Source organism: Sceloporus occidentalis, unplaced genomic scaffold (genome assembly GCF_023333645.1).
Source record: "Sceloporus occidentalis isolate IW3139 unplaced genomic scaffold, rSceOcc1.0.p SCAF_21, whole genome shotgun sequence".
In the NCBI taxonomy this organism is placed as follows: Eukaryota; Metazoa; Chordata; class Lepidosauria; order Squamata; family Phrynosomatidae; genus Sceloporus; species Sceloporus occidentalis.
In genome coordinates, this window is record NW_028317001.1 from 7,385,842 (window position 1) to 7,407,781 (window position 21,940).

Consider the following 21,940-nt stretch of genomic DNA (forward strand, 5'->3'; position numbering starts at 1 on the left):
TGAAATGGATCTAGAAAATCAGTTTCTTCCAAGACTGCTTGGAGTCAAATGGCAACTGCCCACTCGATTACCTTGCCCAAGAATAGTAAAAACGAAACTGGTCTGTAATTGTTTCTGTCCAGGGGGTCAAGGGAAGGCTTTTAATAGAAGTGGTTTAACCACTGCCTGTTTGAGGCAAGATGGAAGACAGCTTTCCCTGAAAGATGCATTAGTTATATTTTTAGCAGCTTCTTAATGGTATCTCCCCCTGGACGGCCAGCCAAGATAGGAAAGGATTGAGAGAGCAAGTCCTCTTTTTCATACTCCCAAGGAGCTTGTCCACATCCTCTGTACTAACTGACTCAAACTGATCCAGAATAACAGTATGGGTGGAGGCTCCGGATACCTCTCCTGTCACCTCTGTCGTAAGGCCGGCATCCAAATCGGCTCTTATCTGAGAGATTTTGTCTGCAAAGTAGTTATTAAAAGCATCAGAGCAGGCTTTTTAGGTTCTAATAAAGAGTTCTAATAAAGGGGGGCATTTGAGTCAAGTCCCTTACCACCCTGAATAGCTCTGCAGGACGAGACTTTGCAGACACAATAGATGCAGAGCAGAAGGACTTCTTAGCTGCATCTATTGCCACTCCATAGGATTTAAGAAAAACCCTTATCAGGTATGAGTTGATATTTCTGCCAGTGGCACTCTAGCTGTTGTCCAGCCCCTTCATTATTTTGAGATCTTGAGTATACCACGAATTACGATTTGAAGCGGGTTGGAAAGGGCGCTTGGGAACGATGGTGTCTATAGCTCTGGTAAGACCGTTGATCCAAGTATTGAACAGAGCTTCAACAGAATTACCGGCATTACCAGCTATCAAACCCTCTAAGGCCTCTTTGAACCTAGTGGGTTTCATCAATCTTTGAGGGCGCACCATTTTAATAGGTCCTCGAGCCCCGACGGGGGGAATAGTGGCCTTCAGCCCAACCTTGACCAGAAAATGATCCATGGTCCATGACAATGCGGAGATATTGACTACCTCTGCCCACGGATGTGCCTGTTCCATACAGAAGACTACATCGAGAGTATGACATGCACAGTGCGTGGGCTCAGAGACTATCTGGGAAAGGCCCATGTTTGTCATGCTGACCATGGACTCCCGATCTGCACCAGATACGTTAGTTAAATTGGCCTCGAGGGGGATTTTGAGGTCGCCCAGGACTAAAAGCCTAGGAGACTCCAGCAGCAGCTCCGCGACCAGTTGTGTCGGCTCCGCTAGGGAGTCTGTTAAGCAACAGGGTGGACATTCAACCAACAGAATCCCCAGACTTTCCCTAGTCTTTAAAGTATCCTGGCCAAAGCAAGATTGTCTTTATGGACCAAAGGCACTCCCCTTAGCTGCTCATTGACGGAGAACCCAGCTGGTAAGGCCCTATCCCAGGTGGCAGAGCTATCATCACCCAGCCAGGTCTCCGTGAAACAAGCCAGGTCAGCTTCTTCGTCCAGTAGGAGATCGTGGACTATCTGCATTTTATTTTTGACTGACCTGGCATTATACAAGAGCAGGGGAAGGTTCTGTGCTTGGTTTGGTGTGCTCTCCAGCTCTTTTGGGATAGCAGGGTGAATGGAAAGTGAGATAGATATTTGTCATCAGGCTCCTAATTGCAGCCCCTATTGCAACACAAAAGGCAGTACTTTGAAAAAGGAACAGCTTTCAAGAAAGAAGATACATGCAATAGAAGTGACTTTTTTTGTCAGTAATGAAAGAAAGTATAAACGTATCACTTTTATAACAATATCAATTAACTCCACCCATTAACCAATAAAGCTAATTAGTTGGATAGCCCTTTCCCACACAGTGTCCTCCCATCCAGTTTTCTGGAAGCATTTCTAAAAACAATTGGACTGCATGGCCCTTATGGTCTCTTCCAACTCTACGATTCTATGATTCAATTAAGCTCTCATGTGCTTTATCTCAACCACTGCACCTGTGGCCTTGGGCCACAAAACTCAGCCACACAACAGTTTTAATTAACATTATGGCTTAACAATATATAATATGAAACCCCATCAATCCCAATCTAATATGATACCATATGAAAATGTAATAAGCATAAACCCATAACAACATAATACAATATAAAGATACCAACAACTCTCTATGTTCCCCCTCCTTTTACAGAGAGCAGTCTTTAAACTCAAGCCTCTGTTAGAAGGATGATTCCCACACTTTCCAATCCTAGGAAACAGTCACATTCTTTAGCCATGATCTACCTACCTCTTTCTAGTATCCTCTATTAAAGCACATATTAAAACATATTATTTTAACCCACCATAAATCCCATCTATCTTAACTCTAATCTAAACCCAAACCAATAACCCTTATGGCATGAATCTCTAAATGAATAAATGCATGAATAAAGGGATTCATGACATATTGTGACCACAGACTGATGCTCCTTGCCTGCACCAATGATATGGGACCATTGTGAATTTAGGCTAATGCTGCTTACCTGAAGATTTGAGACGTGACCATTGCAACCTGAGGCTGATGCTTCTTACCTGAAACATTGAGACTGCCCATTTTGACTTCCAGCTAATGTTTCTTGCCTGAAGAATTGAGGCGGTACTATTGTGGCTTCAGGGTGGTGTTCTTTACCTGAAGGATTCAGACTGGCCCGATTTGAACTTGTCAGAACCAGTGATTAGGTTAGTTATAATTGTTGGAAATAAATGGATAAGAACAGTAATAACTGTTCAGTCAACAGGTGTTATAAGTGGGAGGGGGGGTTGCGTTGCAGAGTAGAAAAGTTTGGTTAGCTTTAGCTTAGTCTGTGGGGCCCATCAAGAAAGTTTGGAATGTTAAAGATAAGGACCTGGGAACTGCCTTGTCTTCAAGGTTAGCAGGGCTTGGGAGAGGAGTCGGTAGTCATGGCAAAGTGTGTGCATTGGGACGGTTGGTGCTGGGCTGGAAAGGAGGAGTATGGTTTTAAAGTGTAAGAATTTTCCCGTGGGCTTTAGCAAAAATGTTTCAGTGGAATGCTTCTGCCTTATTTCTGCATTATTAAACTTTCTTTCTTTTGAATGAGTTTTCTTGTGGGTCATTGGGCTGAGAATCCCAGATCTCACATCCCCTGAAGGTGGGGCTTGAGGCTGGAGCCCTGGGACTTCTCTGTCCTGCTCTCAGAGGCGCGCTTCCTGCTCTGCCACTTGTCTGTCTCGCTGGCACAGGTGCTTCTGGTTTCCCCACAGCTGATGTTGCATGGAGGGGAGGGGAGCCATCATCTGCGTCCGCATTTCCTGGGGTGCCCCCTCCCTATGGGAGAAGGGGATACAAGAGAGAGAGGTGGGGAGGTCTCTTCTTCTTCTGCATCAGGCTGAGACATGATTTGTTTCTTTATTTGGAGCATTTATACCCTGTTCTTCAGCCACAGAGGCTCTCAGAATGGCTCACAAATAGGATCACAATCTAAAAGGCCATGACCCCAAAGGAGAAGGGAATGGCAGTGGGAAAGGGGACCAGGTCCAGCAGTTCTTCTCTCCCTCGGAGCCCTGGGACATGGCAGATGGACTGGAGGGAGGGCTCTGCTTCTTAATCTAGGCCAGGCCCAATGGACCTCTTTTACGCTCAAGTCAAACACTTGCCTTCCATGTCTGCCTTCCATGTTACCGCTAAACTAGACTCACACCATTTCTAAGATGGAAGTCAAGTGCCAGAGAACATGAACTTTAGTAAAACTCACTCCCCAAGGTTGGAGGAACTGGGCATTTCCCCCAAACACCCAAAATGTCTGGCTGGTGGCGTTCAGCATGGTCAGAAGTGCTGTGTGACCCTTGGGAAATGGTTGCTTTAGCCATGTAGGTGCGTCATTCAGGGAATCTCTCTTGGTTCCACGACAAGGACTTTGCCACACCGAAGATGCATAAACTAACTGGCCTAACTGAATGAAGACACGTGGGAGGTCATAAAAATAAAGAAACACAGTTTAGCTGAAATGTCTGAGCAACACAGGCTGCTTTATTGGGAAGAGGAAAAGAGACTGAAAGGACAGCTTTCAAAGGCCCTGGACTAGTTCATATTCCAGAAAGAAAGAAAGAAAGAAAGAAAACAGAACAGCCCAGAGAGGGAAGGAGTCCCTTTGCTCAGCTCTGCCAGGCAGGGACCAGACCCAAGAGCCAGGCAATGGAGAGCAGAAGGGCTCTTCCAGATCTCTGGCTTGGGAAGAGCGGACAGGGCTAGCCTGTGCCCCCTTCCTCTTTACACAGCCAAAAGCAGGGCAGGGAAAAGCCCCCAGCCCTCCTCCCTCCTCTCTCTCTGGAGTCAGACGGAAAGAACCCAACCCTGCTGCCATGAGCCTCAAGGGCTTTGCTCCGGGACAAGCCTGCCCCCCTTTTGTAAAACCCACAAAGGCAGCAGAAAAGGAGGTTTCAGCCTTTAGTCAGGGGATAGGACCCACCATTGCCCCACTGTGGACCCTCTCTTCTCCTCCAGCCCCAACTAGGCCACCGGAGAAGAGAGGAAGAGAGAGAAAGACACCCGTTCTTGAGCTGTGAAGCTTGCAGTCTCCTGGAGCCACTGCTTCCAGGGAAAGGAAAGGGTCCTCCAAGCAGAAAACCCTGCCATCGGCAGTTCCAATAAACTCTCCCTTTTCCTTGCTAAGCAGCCAAAGGGAACAGTCCTCCAAAGCCACTTCAAGGCAGGAGGACAGAATCAGCCACAAACACACTGCTCCTCAGGGTCCCCTGAGAGCAAGACAGCCTTTCCCTGACCCTTTTCTTTATTGGTGCCAAGCCAAAACTCGAACTCCCAGGTCCCAAACAGCACTGCCTCCCGTGGGATGATCTGTCTGGGCCAGCCACCAAAAGCAGCCCCCCTGGTTTGGGCCTCTGCCCCAGCAGATCCCTGACTGCCCTGGTCTTCTAGGTCCGCCTTCCCACTCCTGCTAAGCTAAAGGGTACCTCCCAAGACCATCTAAACCTAGCTGGCCCCACCAGATGGGTTACAGTGACCCCCCTCCTAACAACACATCAGGACTTGGTTAGAGGCATTTGTAGTTTCCTCTCCTCGCCAGCTTCAGCAAGCCAAAACCGAGCTAAGGCATGTGTAATGGGAGTATTAAGGAGTGGCAAGGTACTTTTTAAGGAAAGCATTATTCTAACTAGAGAGCAAAGAAGTATCACTACATGTAAGACCCTCCTGGTTTTGCAGGTCCAGAGAAACATTGGTGCCTCATGCGACTGGGAAAGGTAAGATCCTGCTCCCTCTCCTCCTCTGCAATTTACACCAAGGAAAGCAAGCCAAGCACGAAGCACGAAGGGATCAGTGCAGAAGCTCCAGAAGGTGAAATGAGAGATCACACACCTGTCACCAATCTAGGTCTTCTTCTTTACATCTAGAGTGGTGAGTAAATACAGATTGGACTATAAAACTTTTAATCAGACACATAAGAGATCAGATCTAGGTTCAAACACTTTATATGCAACATTTATTCTAGCATTAGGGACATTCATTCTAATATATTACATATCAAGAGGCCTCAAATCATGCACACATTCATACAATGCTTATGCACACAAATCTTCCCAGAGGTTGATCAGTTTTCTGAAAGAGCGATGGGTGCCAGTTCCAGCTGATTTTGGTACACTATCACCATGGTTTTGAAGATTCCTTTATGCTTTTTAATATGTGCATCATTTTTCCTGATGAGTGACTTCTTGTTCCCATTCAGTTCTTGCTCTGGTGCTCTTTACATCAAGTTGTGTTATACACAGTATATTCTTCTTCTAGTATATTCGGTTTCATGTCCTTGCGTTACGGTGTCTTTATGTTTTGCACATTCCTTTTCGACTCAGCAGTTTGAGCTTTTCTTGCTTCTCTGTGCCAGGTCCTTCATCTCATACTTCATCTTCGAATTCTGTCACATTCACACATAACACACCTACCCACCATGCTATGTCTTCCTGTATGGCAGGGGCTTGGACTAGATGGGGCTTGTGGTGCCTTACAAAGCCAGAATCCTATAAATCCATGCTTTGTCATCCTGTGTGTCGGGGGTTGGACTACATGGGTCCTGTGGTCCATTCTTATTCTAGAATTCTATAAAAAAATAAAAACAACAACAACATACAAAAATCAATAACTTTATGAACAGACAACCCTTACAAACAAAATCACAAGGACTTTCTCTTATCACTCATGTATTGAAAATATTTTTCTTGTAATACTTCTTAACAAAAACAGTGTTAGTTCACTGCTGGCATTTATGTTGTTTCTCTCCTCAATGAACTCTCTGATGTATCATTATGTATGACTTCGAAGAGAAACATTTCCCACAATGCTGGCATTTGTATGGCTTCTCTCCTGTGTGGACTCTCTGATGTATCAGGAGGCTTGACTTCTGAGAGAAACCTTTCCCACAATGCTGGCATTTGTATGGCTTCTCTCCTGTGTGGACTCTCTGATATTTCACTTGGGCTGACTTGTCAGAAACACATTTCCCACAATGCTGGCATTTGTATGGCTTCTCTCCTGTGTGGACCCTCTGATGTTTCACTAGGTCTGACTTTGAAGGAAAACATTTCCCACATTGGTGGCATTTGTATGGCTTCTCTCCTGTGTGGACTCTCTGATGTGTCACTAGGTGTGACTTTGAAGGAAAACATTTCCCACATTGGTGGCATTTGTATGGCTTCTCTCTTGTGTGGATTCTCTGATGTGTCACTAGCTGTGACTTTGAAGAAAAACATTTCCCACAATGCTGGCATTTGTATGGCTTCTCTCCTGTAAGGACTCTCTGATGTTTCACTAGGTTGGGCTTCTGAGAAAAACCTTTCCCACAATGCTGACATTTGTATGGCTTCTCTCCTGTGTGGACTCTCTGATGCCTCACTTGGACTGATTTCGAAGCAAAACCTTTCCCACAATGCTGGCATTTGAATGGCTTCTCTCCTGTGTGGACTCTCTGATGTGTCACTAGGTTTGACTTCGAAGCAAAACCTTTCCCACAATGCTGGCATTTATGTGGCCTCTCACATGTATGGACTCTCTCAAGACTGACATGTTCTTCTGAAAAAAAAAAGAACAATGACCGACAAGACTGACTCTCCGAATTAAGAGAGGAATGTGTTACCCCGAGATTTAGCCACCTGTTAACCCTTCCCTATTTGATATAAAATTAATAAAGTTGGAGTGGGTGACCTGAGCATGACTCTGCTGCAGATGCCCTGAATTTAGCATTTTTGCAGGTATGGATCCCTACTCATAGGAGGTAGCAAAGAAGAGATTGTAGGAGAACCTGCCTTGAGAAAATGAGTGGATTTAGCTGCATGATCCATTTATGTCTGTAGAAGGTGAAAGGATTATGGATAAGGAATGGGACTGGAAGGAAATAGTCAGAAAAAGGCTCTGAGGATCGGTGTGCTAATCCCTTTTGTCTGAGGTACTTGCACCGATGATGATGATGATGATGATGATGATGATGATGATTTATTTATAGCCTGCCCAATCACAAGGAATCCAGATAGGTTACAACAATAAAAATAAAGAGAATAAAATAAAATACAAAAATAAATAAAGCACAGTAAAATAAAACAGAGCGACATGAGTTACAGTAAAATTCACAGTTAGGCCTGATGGAAACCGGGCCTGTCTTTTTCACTCCCTCCCAGGTCTGATGATGACAGTTGGGGCGGAGGAAGGGCTCTTCTTTTTGAGGCCAGAATATAATTTCAATTAAATTTAATTTAATTCTTCACATTAATTTAAGAGAAGAATTGGTGGACAGAGTGAAGTAAGTCACAGTAAATGGGGAGAGGTTAAATCAAGCCCTCGTTGCACTAAATTTGGTTTCAGACCGTTCTTTCCTCACCCAGGAAACATTCTAAAGCAATTTAAACCTTTCATACCCTCAGTTTCTGCCACTAAGCAACAATTACAGCATAAATATCTGCTCCTAGTGGCTGTTCTTCAGCCTCAGTCCAGTTGCAGGCAGACACTCTGCTCCCTATTGCATGGGGTAAGAAAGCCAGGGTACCTTTCCCAAACAGAATTTTAATTTGGGCTATGTGCGGGTCCAATCATATGTAAATCACTGCTGAATCTATTGGCCAAATCCATCCCAGATGTAGCCTGGGTCCAAGGCATGCTCAGCCATCCCCCCTCTTTAAGCGGAAGCTTCCAACATTAAAAAATGGCTGCTGAAGTACTGTGAGGATTCGGGCTGAATCCAGGATGGATTTTGCTGGTAGATTCAGTGGAGATTTACATATGATAGGACCCGGATGCAGCCCGAATCAGAATTCAGTTCAGAAAAGTTAAACTGGCTTTTTTTATCCCATGCGTTAGGGTTCTCTGTCGGTTTACATGGCTAAGCACCTCAATACACTCTCCAACCCCACTTGCCATGGGAGCTACTGACTTCTCTCCCCATTCCGGATTCTCAGCAACTGGGATTGAGATCCATCCAGGCAACATATTACCATTAGCAAAGCCTTACATTTACTCACCACTCCCACCTTTGTTACCTAATTCTCTATGTGCATGTGTGTGCATTTTGCCTTCCCCCAAAATAAAACATCAAAATGTATTTCAAATGCCTCTGGAGTTCTTAGTGATTTCAGACCTGCTATAGCTTTGCTGGATCCTGAGGTCACTGTTGCCCCAATCAAACTATATCTCCCCTTTGAGCTAAGTATCTAATTCCCCTAAAAGCATAGCACTTGCAGGTGTCCTCCCCGGACTCCAGCATTTCAGGTAAAAAAGGGCCTAAGCAAGCTCAGGTAGGAAAAGAAACATTAGAGAAAAGGGAATTTTTGTGTTGCCCTTTCCTCTCTTCATAGACATTGTTCATAATTGCTAAATGGAAGCCCTTAATATGTCTGAAAACCAGGGCCTGAGCCAGTTCTCACCAGTTCAGTTCTTAAAATCTGTCAGGTTGGTGGCTGCCTCCCAATCCCCAAGGCCCCTCTCTTGACCCTTCTCAGAGGTCCCTTCCTGTCCACACAGAGCTAGGCGATGCTGGCTTTGTTCCTGCCTTCCTCTCCTGGCTCCCAGAGGCCTGGTCCCCTTCCCTTTCTCCCTCGCTCTCCAACCTTCCCTCTTGCCCGTCTGCACTGCTTTACCATTTCTCCTTCAGCATCTCTTTCCTGCCTTTCTGTTTTTCCCATTCCCTCCATCTCTCTATCACAGACAGAAACACAGAGTGTGTGATGCACAAAAGGGACACTCTGAGTCCCATTTGTTCAGAAAGGCAGGATAATCAATATACAAGTAAGTCATTGGGAAAGGAAGAGCAAGGGGGCTGGGACCTGGACTCCAATTTTGGTGAGGGTCAAGTGCCAGCCTTAAGGCATCTATAAGACAGGGATGGCCTAATGTTGGGGGTGGGGGGGGGGTCACACTGGCCCACAGGGGATCTCAGGAGCAACCTAACATTGTGTTGTCTGGGGGTGAAATGAAATACTATTTTGCTCCTCAATATCCCACAGCATCCTTTTGGGGAAACAGAGGCCATTTTGCCACTATTAGGTTCTCTCTGAACCATTGTAGGGCCAAGGGAGGCCTTTTCCCCAAGAAGACTCTCCTGAGCCTGAAAAGCCTGGAAGAAGGGCCAAAAAAGCCAGGAGACTTAGGTCCTTTCCAGAAGGGCACCCTAGGCACCTCTTTCAGATGCCCGCAACCCTAGTACGTACACAGTACGTACAAAATGGTGGCACCCATTCTACATGTAGATGGTGCCGCCCATTAGGACGTCACGATCACGCTGCCTCCAAATGGAGCGGCATGGAAGTGACATCCTGGCGTCGCGAATGGGCGCTTGTGGAGCCCTTTCCGCGGTGTAGAAAGGAACTCCGTTTCGGAGCTCCTTCCTTCATGTGTGTCGCTGGCGCAGCCTTTAGACAGCTGCGGCAGTGATACAAAACAGAAAGGGGCCGAGCGGCCCCTTTCTTCTTTCCCTGCCGCTGTTGGGGTGTCCTTGGGGCTTGAAGCCCCAAGGAAACCCTTTCTAGGCCGCGGCCTGGAAAAGCGGTGGATTGGGGCCTCAGGGCTGCCGCTGTGGCAGCTGAGGCCCTGATCTGTTGATGAAAGGGCCGGGTACAGGCCACACCAAAGGGGCGGTCTGTAAACAGCCCTACTCAGGGATGTGCTGAGGAGCATTTGGGGGTGAAAAGCATTTATCTCCATAGTTCCTTCCCACAGAATCCTAGAATTGGCAGTTTAGAATGGGATATTTAAAATCCTTAGAAAGCGGAGAGCAATAGTGCCTCACCAAACTACAAATTCCAAGATTACACAGGATATTGTTATGACAATTAAACTACGTGTGAAAGCGGTTTAGGACTCATAGTAGACCACAAGTTGAACATGAGGCAGCTAAAAAGGTCAATATGATCCTAGGCTTTATCAATAAAAGTATAGTGTCTAGATCAAGAGAAGTAATAGTGCCACTCTATTCTGCTTTGGTCAGGCCTCAGTTGAAATAACCCTGTGTCTAGTTCTTGGCACCACAATTCAAAAAGGATGTTGAGAATCTGGAGAGTATCCAAAGAAGGGCAACCAAAAAGGTGAAGGAACTGAAAACCATCAAGCACTATGAGAAGTGGCTTAGGAGCTGGCTATGTTTATCCAGGGGAAGAGAAGGATAAGAGTGGATATAACAGCCCTGTTCAAATTTTGAAGAGATGTCACATTGATGGATCAAGCTTGCTTTCTCCTGTTCCAGAGAAAAGGAGAGGAACAGTGGATGCAGCCACAGGGAAAGAGATGCCACCTAAAGATTAGGAGGAACTTCATGACAGTAAGGGCTGTTCGAGAGTACAATATACTCCCTCAGAGCATGGTGGAGTATCATTATTGTTATTATTGGCCTGGTACAAATGGGCGCTTTGTGGCATGGTGGCGGTGATTTTAGGGTTTGGGAGCGCGCAGTAACCGCACGCTCTCAAAGCCTAATACTTATGGGCAGCACAGTCTTGATGCAGCGCCATCCATACGGCGCACGCATCCATGACATGTCTTGTGTGACGCGTCCAAACAGCACGGCGCATAAGACATATCACCATGACGCCCCAGGGTGCAAATGGCACCTTCGTGGCATCACAGAAAGGAGCTCCATTTCTGAGCTCCTTTTGGCTGCAGATCGTTCTTGCGGCCATGGGGTTGCTGCGGCAATGATCCGGAGGAGAAAGGGACAGCCTCTGGCCACCCCTTTCTTCTAATCTGTACTGAGCCATTGTTATTGTTATTAAGATTTATTTCTAAAGCGTTCCTTCTTTAGAGATCTTTAAACAAAGGCTGGATGACTATCTGTTGTGGGTGCTTTGAATGTGTATTCCTGCATGGCCAGGGTTTTAACTGGATGGCCTTGTTGTCTATTCCAACTCTATGATTCCATAATTCTAAAGTGGAAACATAGCACCATGACAATGTAGTATGAAAGGACCCTCAGTCATCACAGGAAGGGCAGTGGAGTCAAGTTCCTTACCCACAGAGTCCACATTCTCATAATTCTCCATCATCACATTGCTGTACAGAAGTCTCTGCTTCTTTGTCAAGAGTTTCCATTCATCCTCGGTGAAATATACTGCCACATCTGCAAAAGTCACCTGCAATAGAAAATAGCCCTCATCCAGAGAGTGACTAATAAAAGGGCAGGAAAGCACATGGTGCATCCCAAATATTATTTCATTACTTCAGAATTCAGCCCAGGAAACAAACTTTAAATAATGTTAGCAAGCAAAAAGCTACTGCCTTTGAAATCCAGTTTGTCTCAAATCCTTTGTGAGGCTACAAGCTCCTCTGTTTGGAAGAAGAAACTGAATTTCTCAGGCAGCCTCCATGCTTTTGCACAGGAAAACTTGTAGGCATCGATAAGGCGTTGACATGCCAATGCTGTCCCAATTTTAAAACTTTTGTTGGAGGTAGCAACCTCAAATAGTACAGGTCCCATCCATTGGCCTTCTCTTTATCATTCTCGTGTGAAGCCTAAAATGTGGTATATTCACATCCATATAACATATCAGATATCATAGTTTTGTGGATTTGGGATGATACTGCTATATGACCAACATGGCTCCCCCTGGATATGTCAATTGCATGTGTGTGTGTGTGTGTGTGTGTGTAGGATAAAATCTGGGAAGCAAAGCTCTGAATTTCTGACATTCTCTGGGTGTCCATAAGAAGTTCTTTTCACATCCATTTCCTCCTGGATTCACCCCACTCCATTTTTTTCCAGGCCCCCCAGCTCTCTCTCCCCTCCAAGGGACTGACTGGGTCTGTGGCCTTCAAGTATGGCCTCCTTTGGAGGAAATGGTGAGCTAACAGAGAGGGCTGGAAACAAACTCTGCCAGAGTTGGAGAACCATGGTGGCTGCATTACTGGCTCTGGTCAAAGGTGGGGCAGCCCTTGTGGAGGGCGAGGAATGCCTGGAAAGGTGGAGGGCGAGGAATGCCTGGAAAAGACAACCCAGCCCCACCATCACCAGACACATGGAGGTTAGGAGTCAGGTACTCTGCCTTCCTTGAGGCCATTTCAGTAGCAAGAGCCCCACAGAGTGAGAGTCCAAAAGGACAGGGGGCTACCTGGGTCTCGGACATTTCCTATCCCTTCTTGTTCCTCCCAGGAATGGTCTTGTGCAGTTGCTTGCATGGCCAGAGGAATGGAGCCCATAGCAATGTGCTGTGGCTGGGAAGACCCGTTTTCGTTCCACTGACCACTGGGGCTGAGCTCTGAGGGGGTGAGAGGAGAGGGTCAGGGGGCTGTTGCCAGAGGAAGGGGCACAGACCAGGTTCAATGCTGCAATATCTTTCACACACTTGGTCTCAAGGGTGCTGCAAAATCCCTCTGCACACAATCACTACATCTTATAAGTATAACCCACCCAATCCTATTTGATTCACTATTATTCAGTCTGAACCATCAAATGATTTTCATTACCATGATAAGGGCCTGAATACTGTCAGCCATACTGTTAGTCTCAGCGCAAGAAGACCTATTGATCCCATAGGATTTACAACCATGTGTGGAATAAGCTGAGCTTCACAAGTATTGCAATTTCACATAAGCAAAACTGGTCCTCTGGTCCTCACCAGAGTAGACCCACTGAATCAGCTGAATTTACCTATCTGTTGAAGAATTGTTTAGTAGTTGATTGAAAGGGTCTATTCTAGCTTGATATACACAATATATAATATATAAACCAAAGATAAGATATAAACAAAATAACTTAGGCTATGGTTGGGATATTGAGGATAGATTAAGATATTGACTATCCCAAAACATATACTACTTGTAGCCACCAAAAAATAATAGTACATTTATCCATTTGTTGCCAAATTTCAGTGGCAAATGTCATATTTAAAAAACAGTTCTTGAGAACACTGTGGGCTTGAGGGCCACAGTTCAGATCCAGAGACGTTCCCCCATATCCCCCAACATTTCACAGATGGGAAAAGAAAGACACATGTGGACAAACAACACCAGAAGGTGGTCAAGATGGCCAAAGATGTTTATGAGGAAGGTCACAAAAGCGGGGAAGGGCACAGCAGTTTGCTTTTGCCTCAGACTCCTAGCAAGGACTCCCTGCCCCCTTCTTTCCTCTTCTCTCCCCACTTTTGAGTTGATGGGGTGAAAATCCCTTGGCACTCATTTTGTAGGAAATGAAGTGAGCTGAGGACAAAGGGGAAAGTGGGAGGAGGAGAACAAAACTGGGACATTTTTGAAAGCCCCTGAAAAATTGGGGTGGCAGAGGATTTACCAGGACTGTCTCTGCCAAATTGGGAGAGTATGTTCTCCACTTGCTTTCATGAGCTGGCCCAGCAGTGAAACACATGAGACTAATAACCAGGATGGGGACTCACCGAAGAGTTGTTGTACCTCCGCAGCCCCTTTCTGTTGGAGCGCAACTCCCTCTGGTTGGCCTCTCTGTCAGCCATCAGGTGGTCCTGGTGGCCCTGCACTTGGTCACTTCCAGAAAGAGAGACCCCAAAGCTGTGTACAAGGAGGTCGAGATGAAGTTCCTGAGAAAAGGGACCAGGGTTAGGATTGGCTTGGCAAGAAGCCTTGCAGCACTCAAAGACACAGAGAACAGCATCCTGCTGCTGACATACACAGGTGACATATACCTCCTTTGGGCCGATGCAGAGGAGGTCATCCCCTTCCTCCCTCTTCACCAAACAAAGCCCCCTGGACCTAACATACACTCATTGCAGCTCCCCTACACAACAGATACTCCATGCCTTATTAGAGTGGTGGGGGATTAGGGGATGGGGAATTGGAGAGGGCCCTGGTTATGTACCCTTAGCTAGATGTGAAATGAGTCCATCATAAATAAATAAATAAATAAATAAATAATCTGCTGAAACCTCCAGAGTTCCCCAGTGCTTTTCCCAGCATCAGCCCCTTTCCCAAGAAGGCTGCATCTGCACTATAGAAATAAGGCACTTTGGCACCACTTTAAACACTCAGTGCTATGGAATCCTGGGATTTTACATTCTCTGCCAGAGAGCTCTAGTGCCACAACAAACAACAAACCCCAAGATTCCACAAAATGGAGCCAGAAGTGTTAAAGCAGTTTCAAACTGGATTATTTCTTCAGTGCAGATACAGCCCGAGTCAATTTGTAAAAGGGTAGAAGCACCCAAGTCTTGTTTCATTCTTGGTAATCTGAGTTATTCTGGTCTGCCTCCTTCCTTCTTCCCTGAAAATCTATTAATAAGGAAACTGGGGAGACTTTTAAAACCTCCCAAAGGAGCCACTTTTGGCCTTTTTTGGGGGACTAGCCTCCTCTTAGAAGCCAAAGACCGATGTTTGTGAGGAAGAAGAATAAGGCTTATATTAAAACTCTCCTCCCCATTTCTGATCCCTTTTAAAACCCATGTTCCCCAGAAGGAGTAGAGCTGTGTAATAAGAAAACCCTCTCAGAAAAGAGACACAAAAGACCCACAAAGAGACACACTTCCTTCCTTTTGGCCCAAGGAGCCTGGCCTCCTTCTCTCTCTGGAGCCTCAGGAGAGAAAGAGGAGCCTCTGTTCAACTGAGACTCAGAGAAGGTTCTGGAACATTATTCCCCACAGTCACAAGCAGCACAAAATGGCCCCAGAACACAAAATGGCTGCCGGAACAGAAAATGCCCTCCTCCACCTCAGCGCTTGGCAGTTGGAGGCCTCAGCACAGTAGTGAAACCTACCACTTCAAGGCCTTGTCCCTCTGTTCGTTCGTTCGTTCGTTCGTTCGTTCGTTCGTTCGCTCTCTCTCTCTCTCTCTCTCTCTCTCTCTCTCTCTCTCTCTCTCTCTCTCCCTCCTCATTCACTCTTCCTTGTGCAGAGCTAAATAGAGAGGCAGAAGCTCCTCCCCTTCTTCATTCTGGCCAATGGGGGCAGAGGATCTGGAAGACCCCACCCCCTGCCCCACCCTCACAGGCTCCTCCTGCAGTTAATATGGAAGAAGGCAGGAGGGACTGAGGGACCCTGGAGCCCCAGCCACACGGACACTGGCCAAAGGCACACATTCCCAAAGCCCAACACCCATGAAATGGCAGCCTATGCAGGGCAGGACCCTCCTCTCTCTGGCCCTGTGGATGATGGGAGATACAGTCCAGGGAATACACTGTAAATCCCATTGGCAAGAGAACAGGCTACTACTGCCTTTTAGATCCAGTTTGCCCCAAATCCTTTATGGGGCCAGAAACCCCTTTGTTAGGAAGTGAACCCCAAATATCTCAGGAAGGCTCTCTATCTCCCAAGGCCCCCTCCCTCCAGGACCTCCTTCCTCTCTTCCCCTCAGACTCTCTCTCTCCCCTGAAGGCCTCAAACTGCCAATTGTGATACAAACGTCTCCCCCAAATGGCAGTTCATTGTTTTGTAAATAGGAATTCATCTTGTCCAAATCTTCTTCTCTTCGTTATACAATTTCCCATAAAACTTATGAGAGGCCTTTTTTATTTTGCTTTGTTCTGTGACCATCCTCTTTCCGACTTGAATCTCCGTTATCATCTTCCTTCCTTTCTTTTCCCTAAGTTTATAAGATAATCGCTTCCCCGGTTTATTACAATGTTGGAAATTATTTAATCTGAGATATTTAAGCTTGTTCTCCATCTCTTCAATTAGCATAATAGAGAGTTGTTTTTGTAAGTGTTTAATCTCTTTATTTGCCTTTACATCAGTTGGGTTTTTTTGGAGAGCCTCTTCTCTCTTCCTGAGTCTTTTCTTGGCTTTTTCTCTTGTATTCCACATTAAGTTTTATTAAAAAAAGACCTCTTAACGCGGCTTTCAACGCTTCCCAGTTTGTTATATGATCAGTGTCTTTCCCCACGTTTCCTTCAAAATACCATTTAAGAGTCTGTTTTGCTTTCTCTACATTTTTAGGAAATTGTAGTAGTTTTTCATTCAGTGACCAATTAAATGACGTTTTAGCTTTCTTAACTTTCATGGTTATAGGATTTTGGTAAAATTTCCATTTCCAAAATTTGCACAGCTAATGTTTTAGTAGCTAAAAGAAAGTCAGTCCTAGAAAAAGTCTTATGTCTGTCAGAAAAAAGGTGTAATCTTTGCCCCCCCAATAGAGATGTCTCCAAACATCTACTAGTTCTTGATTTTCCATCAGTTTAAAGAAGGACTTGGGGAGCTTTCCTTGGTTCTTTTTCCTGGCTTTACTACAAGATCTGTCCAGTAAAGGGTTAATTACAGCGTTCCAGTCCCCCATCATTATTATTTCTGTGTGATCTAAGTCTGTCATTAAATTATATATTGATTGAAAAGAATTATCTTTTTTCCCTGGGGGCCGTATATTCCAACCAATAATACCTTTTTGCCCTGAAGGTTCACTTCAACCCCAAGATAATGGCTATTTACATCATTGAACACTTCCTTTGCTGTAAAAGACTCTTTTACATACATCACAATCCCTTTTTTCTTTTTTCTTGATTCCCTAATTTCTTGTTCTTTAATAATCTAATATCCTTTTGCCTTATGTGGGTTTCTTGTAAACAGACAACATCTTTCTTAAGTTTCCCTAAATAGTGATATATTTTCTTTCTCTTTATAGCTGACTTTACTCCTTTTATATTCCATGATGAAATGTCCATATTCAGATTTGTCTATCTGTTGGGGTTTCTAGTTTCCCTTCTTTTTCCCTTTATTAGGTTCTAATATTATCATATTTACCTTTAACTCCTCTTCTATTCATTCTCCCTCCTCTGTCGCATTCCTCTCATCATCATCTTTTATTTCTTCCTCTAGATTTGGATTAACTTCCTGTTCATCTTCTTCACTGTCAATCTGTCCTGGTTCCATGTAATCGTTTAGATTCCCATTTTGTCCATTGTTTTGGTCTATATCATCACTTCTTTTGTCATTTCTTCTTCCAGGTCCATTTTCAATCCTCTTGCCATATTTAATCCAGAAATCTTTTGCTTTTTGAACCGTGTTCAATTTGAACCATTTTTGGTTCCACTTTACTGAGATTCCCTCCAGCTTTTCCCATTTATAAAGAATTTTATATTTATTCAGTTCATTGTTATGAATTTGTAATTCCCCCTTTTTTGAAGAACTCTTTTTGGGATGTCTTTAAAGATTTTTATCGCACAACCTTCTATTTCCAAAGGGCTTTCGTAGCTCAATAATAAAAGTTCATCCCGTATTGTTTTCCTCACAAGAGAAATAACAATGTCCCTGGGGAGGCTTTTGCCTTTTGCAATCTGAGAGTTAATCCTGAAGTTTTGTTGACATCATTAATGAAATCCTGATAGGAGATCTCCATATAATCAGCTAACGCTGGAACAAGATATTCATAGAGGTTTTCATGTTGGATTTCCTTTAGTTCTCTTATTTTCCATGAGTTTTCCCTTTGCTTTAAATCATCCAATGCTTTAGCATCCAGTTGCATTTCCTGTTGTTGAATTAAAAGAGCAGATTTTTCTTCTAATATTTGAGACTTTTCTTCCAATTTGTCAATTCATTTGGTAACTTGACTTATTTCTTTAGCGACTTCCTCCAGAGATAGTTTCATTTCTCTTAATTCTGTCTTCAATTCACATTTCACGTCCTGTTTCAGATTTCTCCTTAAACTATGATTCTATGATTCTGAGATCACAATAGAACAGTCTCAATGCTTATGGTAAGGAAAACAATAGTCCTGTCTCAAGCTTCAGGTAAAGAGCACCAGCCTGAACTCATAATAGTCCCATCACAATCTTTCAGGAAAGGCGCCTCAGGCTGGGATCACAATGGGACAGTCTCAATCCTTCAGGCAAGGATCATAACCCTGAGGTTGCTATGGGCCAGGCTCAATCCTTCAGGTAAGGAACACCTGCCTGAAGTCAATAAACCCATCTTAATCCTTCAGGGAGGGAACATCAGCCCGAGATCACAATGATCTAGTGTCAATCCTTCAGATAAGGAGCATCACTCTGAGGTCGCAATGGGCCAGTCTCATTCGTTCAGGTAAGGAGGACCAACCTGAAGTCACAATGGTCCCGTCTCAATCTCTCAGGCACCAAGAATAAGCCTGAGGTCACAATGAGCCATTCCCAATCTTTCAGGAAAGAAGCATCAGCCTGAAGTCACACTATGCCAGTCTCAATCTCTCAGGCAATGAGCGTCAGGCTGAAGTCATAATGGACCAATATCAATCTTCCAGGTCTGAAGTGACATAGTCCCATCTCATTCCTGCAGGTAAGAAGCACCAGCCTTAAGTCACAATAGTCCCGTCTCAATCTTTCAGGAAAGCAGCATCAGACTAAAGTCACAGTGGGCCAGTCTCAATCCTTCAGGTAAAAAGCATGAGCCTGAAGTCATAACAGTCCCATCTCAGTCTTTCAGACAAGGAACCTCAGGGTGAGAGCACAACAGTCCTGTCTCAATCCTTCAGGCAAGGAGCAGCAGACTGAAGTCACAATGGTACAGTCTCAATCTCTCAGGCAAGGGGCATCAGCCTGAAGTTGCAATGTGAGATCTAGAGTCAGTCCTGTGCTCAAAAAATCAAACTCATTTCAAACAAAAGAAGCTTTGAATCCAGGCAGAAACATCCATTAACACCTTTTTGCAAAGTCTGAAGTCCAAAGGAACTTGCTCAACCCCTCCCTAAGCCAGCCCCCAATTCCCAAACTGAAGCAACACAAGCGGAGGTTGCATAGATACCAAGGTTGTGTATGCTTCCCTTTCCTTCTCCCCGGAGGTTGCATAGATACCAAGGTTGTGTATGCTTCCCTTTCCTTCTCCCAGACAGCCTCACCTTGAAGAGCGGTGTTCCTAAGCCAGCTTCACTCCTCCTTGATAACTAGTCTCCAGCTGCAACCCCAGCCCCTCTCCAAACGCCCTCCTTAATCTAAAAGCCCCTCTATCTGTCTTTCTAAAATCTTCCACTACATGCTTTCTATAACTACCTACACTACCTACTATGAACTACAACTGTAATTCCTACTTTAACTCTAATAATCAAACCCTAATATTTTTACTCTTTATGACAGAACCCTTATACACTGTTTCTGACACGCAATGGCCCAGTCCCAATCCTTCAGGTAAAGAGCACCACCCTGAAGTCACAATAGTACCATCTCAATCCTTAGAATCATAGAATCATAGAATCATAGAGTTGGAAGACACCACAAGGGCCATCCAGTCCAACCCCCTGCCATGCAGGAAATCACAATCAAAGCATCCCCGACAGATGGCCATCCAGCCTCTGCTTGAAGACCTCCAAGGAAGGAGACTCCACGACACTCCGAGGGAGTCAGGAAGTTCCTCCTAATGTTGAGGTGGAATCTCTTTTCCTGCAGCTTGCATCCATTGCTCCGGGTCCGAGTCTCTGGAGCAGCAGAAAACAAGCTTGCTCCCTCCCCAATATGACATCCCTTCAAATATTTGAACAGGGCTATCATATCACCTCTTAACCTTCTTTTCTCCAGGCTAAACATCCCCAGCTCCCTAAGTCGTTCCTCATAGGGCATGGTTTCCAGACCTTTCACCATTTTAGTCGCCCTCCTCTGAACACGCTCCAGTTTCTCAATGTCCTTTTTGAATTGTGGTGCCCAGAACTGGACACAATATTCCAGGTGGGGCCTGACCAGAGCAGAATATAGTGGCACTATTACTTCCCTTGATCTAGACACTATACTTCTATTGATGCAGCCTAAAATCGCATTGGCCTTGTTAGCTGCCGCATCGCACTGTTGACTCATGTTCAACTTGTGGTCTACTTGGACTCCCATATCCCTTTCACATGTTGTCTCCTTTAGCCAGGTGTCACCCATCCTATATCTGTAAATTTTATTTTTCCGCCCTAAGTGCAATACCTTACATTTCTCCCTGTTGAAGTTCATTCTGTTTGCTGTGGCCCAGCTTTCTAGTCTATTCAGGTCATTTTGAATGTTGATCCTGTCCTCTGGAGTATTAGCAATTCCTCCTAATTTGGTGTCATCTGCAAATTTGATAAGTATTCCCCCAATTTTTTCCTCCAAGTCATTGATAAAGATGTTGAACAGTACTGGCCCCAGGACAGAGCCCTGTGGGACCCCACTGGTCACTTCTCTCCAGGATGAAAAGGAGCCATTCATCCAAGGAGCATCAGACTGAAGTCGCAATGGGCCAGTCTCAATGTTTTGGGCAAGGAGCACCAGCCTGAGGCCGCAATATGTCATGAACCCCTTTATTCATGCATTTATTCATTTATTCATTTAGGGATTCATGCCATAAGGGTTATAGGTTTAGCTTTAAATTAGAGTTAAGATAGCTTGGATTTATGGTGCGTTAAAATAATATGTTTTAATATGTGCTTTAATAGAAGATACTAGAAAGAGGTAGGGAGATCATGGCTAAAGAATGTGCTTCTTTGCTAGGACTGGAATGTGTGGGAATCATTCTTCTAACAGAGGCTTGAGTTTAAAAGACTGGTCTCTGTAAAAGGAGGGGGAACATAGAGAGTTATTGGTATTGTTATATTGTATTATGTTGTTATGGGTTATGCTTATTATATTTTCATATGGTATCATATTAGATTAGAATTGCTGGGGTTTCATATTATATATATATATATATATATAGAGAGAGAGAGAGAGAGAGAGAGAGAGAGAGAGTTAATCATGATCCTGGATGGGAGAACACTGCGCGGGAACAGGCTATCCAATTAATTAACTTTATTGGTTAATGGGGTGGGGTTAATTGATATGGTTATAAAAGTGATATGTTTATACTTTCATTCCTGACAAAAAAGTCACTTCTATTGCATTTATCTTCAATACAAGCTGTTCCTTTTTCAAAGTACTGCCTTTTGTGTTGGAAGAGGGGCTGCAATTAGGAGCCTGACAAATATCTCTCTCCCCTTCCATTCACCCTGCTATCCCAACATAGTCAAATTGAATCCAGGTAAAATGGAGGTACTTGTAATAGGGACCCATAATCCGGCAATGGAGTTATGTCAGCCAGTTCTGGATGGGTTCACACTTCCCCTGAAAGACTTTGTCCGCAGTTTAGGAGTGCTCCTGGATTCATCACTTCATCTGATGGCTCAAGTGGATGCAAAGTTCAGGAGCACTTGTTATCAGCTTCGGCTGATATGCCAACTGCACCGCTTCCTGGAGCAAGGGACCTTGAAACAGTAGTACATGCGCTGGTCACGTCTCTCTCGGCTCTACTCCTGTAACGCACTGTACATGGGGCTACCCTTGTTCCAAGTTTGAAGACTTCAGTTGGTACAAAATATGGCAGCCAGGTTGGTTATAGGCACTTCTAGAACTGCCTATATTACACCGGTTCTTAAATCCCTCCACTGGCTGCCCATTAGTTTCTGGGCAAGATACAAGGTGTTGGTTTTAACCTTTAAAGCCCTACATGGCTTGGGTCCTGACTACTTCTGGGAGCACCTCCTCCCATACAATCCACCCACAGACTCAGGTCCTCTGGGAAGAACCTGCTGCAACTCAAGAAGACCAGACTTTCAGTGGTGACCCAGACGTCCTTTTCATCAGCCGC

At 44.8% G+C, this 21,940-nt stretch overlaps 2 protein-coding genes across 2 annotated transcripts in view; both read right to left on the reverse strand.

Moving 5' to 3' along the window:
• Positions 1-21,940, reverse strand: part of LOC149301511 (uncharacterized) — a 235,000-nt gene that overhangs the window by 200,787 nt on the left and 12,273 nt on the right. The window lies entirely within an intron of this gene.
• LOC149301517 (uncharacterized) lies at positions 5,484-15,221 on the reverse strand. Its single transcript, XM_089484068.1, has 4 exons — positions 15,163-15,221; positions 13,835-13,993; positions 11,461-11,581; positions 5,484-7,043 (listed from the first exon to the last, which is right to left on the reverse strand). The coding sequence occupies exons 2-4, from the start codon at positions 13,907-13,909 to the stop codon at positions 6,256-6,258; spliced, it is 984 nt and encodes a 327-aa protein (XP_089340194.1). The 5' UTR covers positions 13,910-13,993; positions 15,163-15,221; the 3' UTR covers positions 5,484-6,255.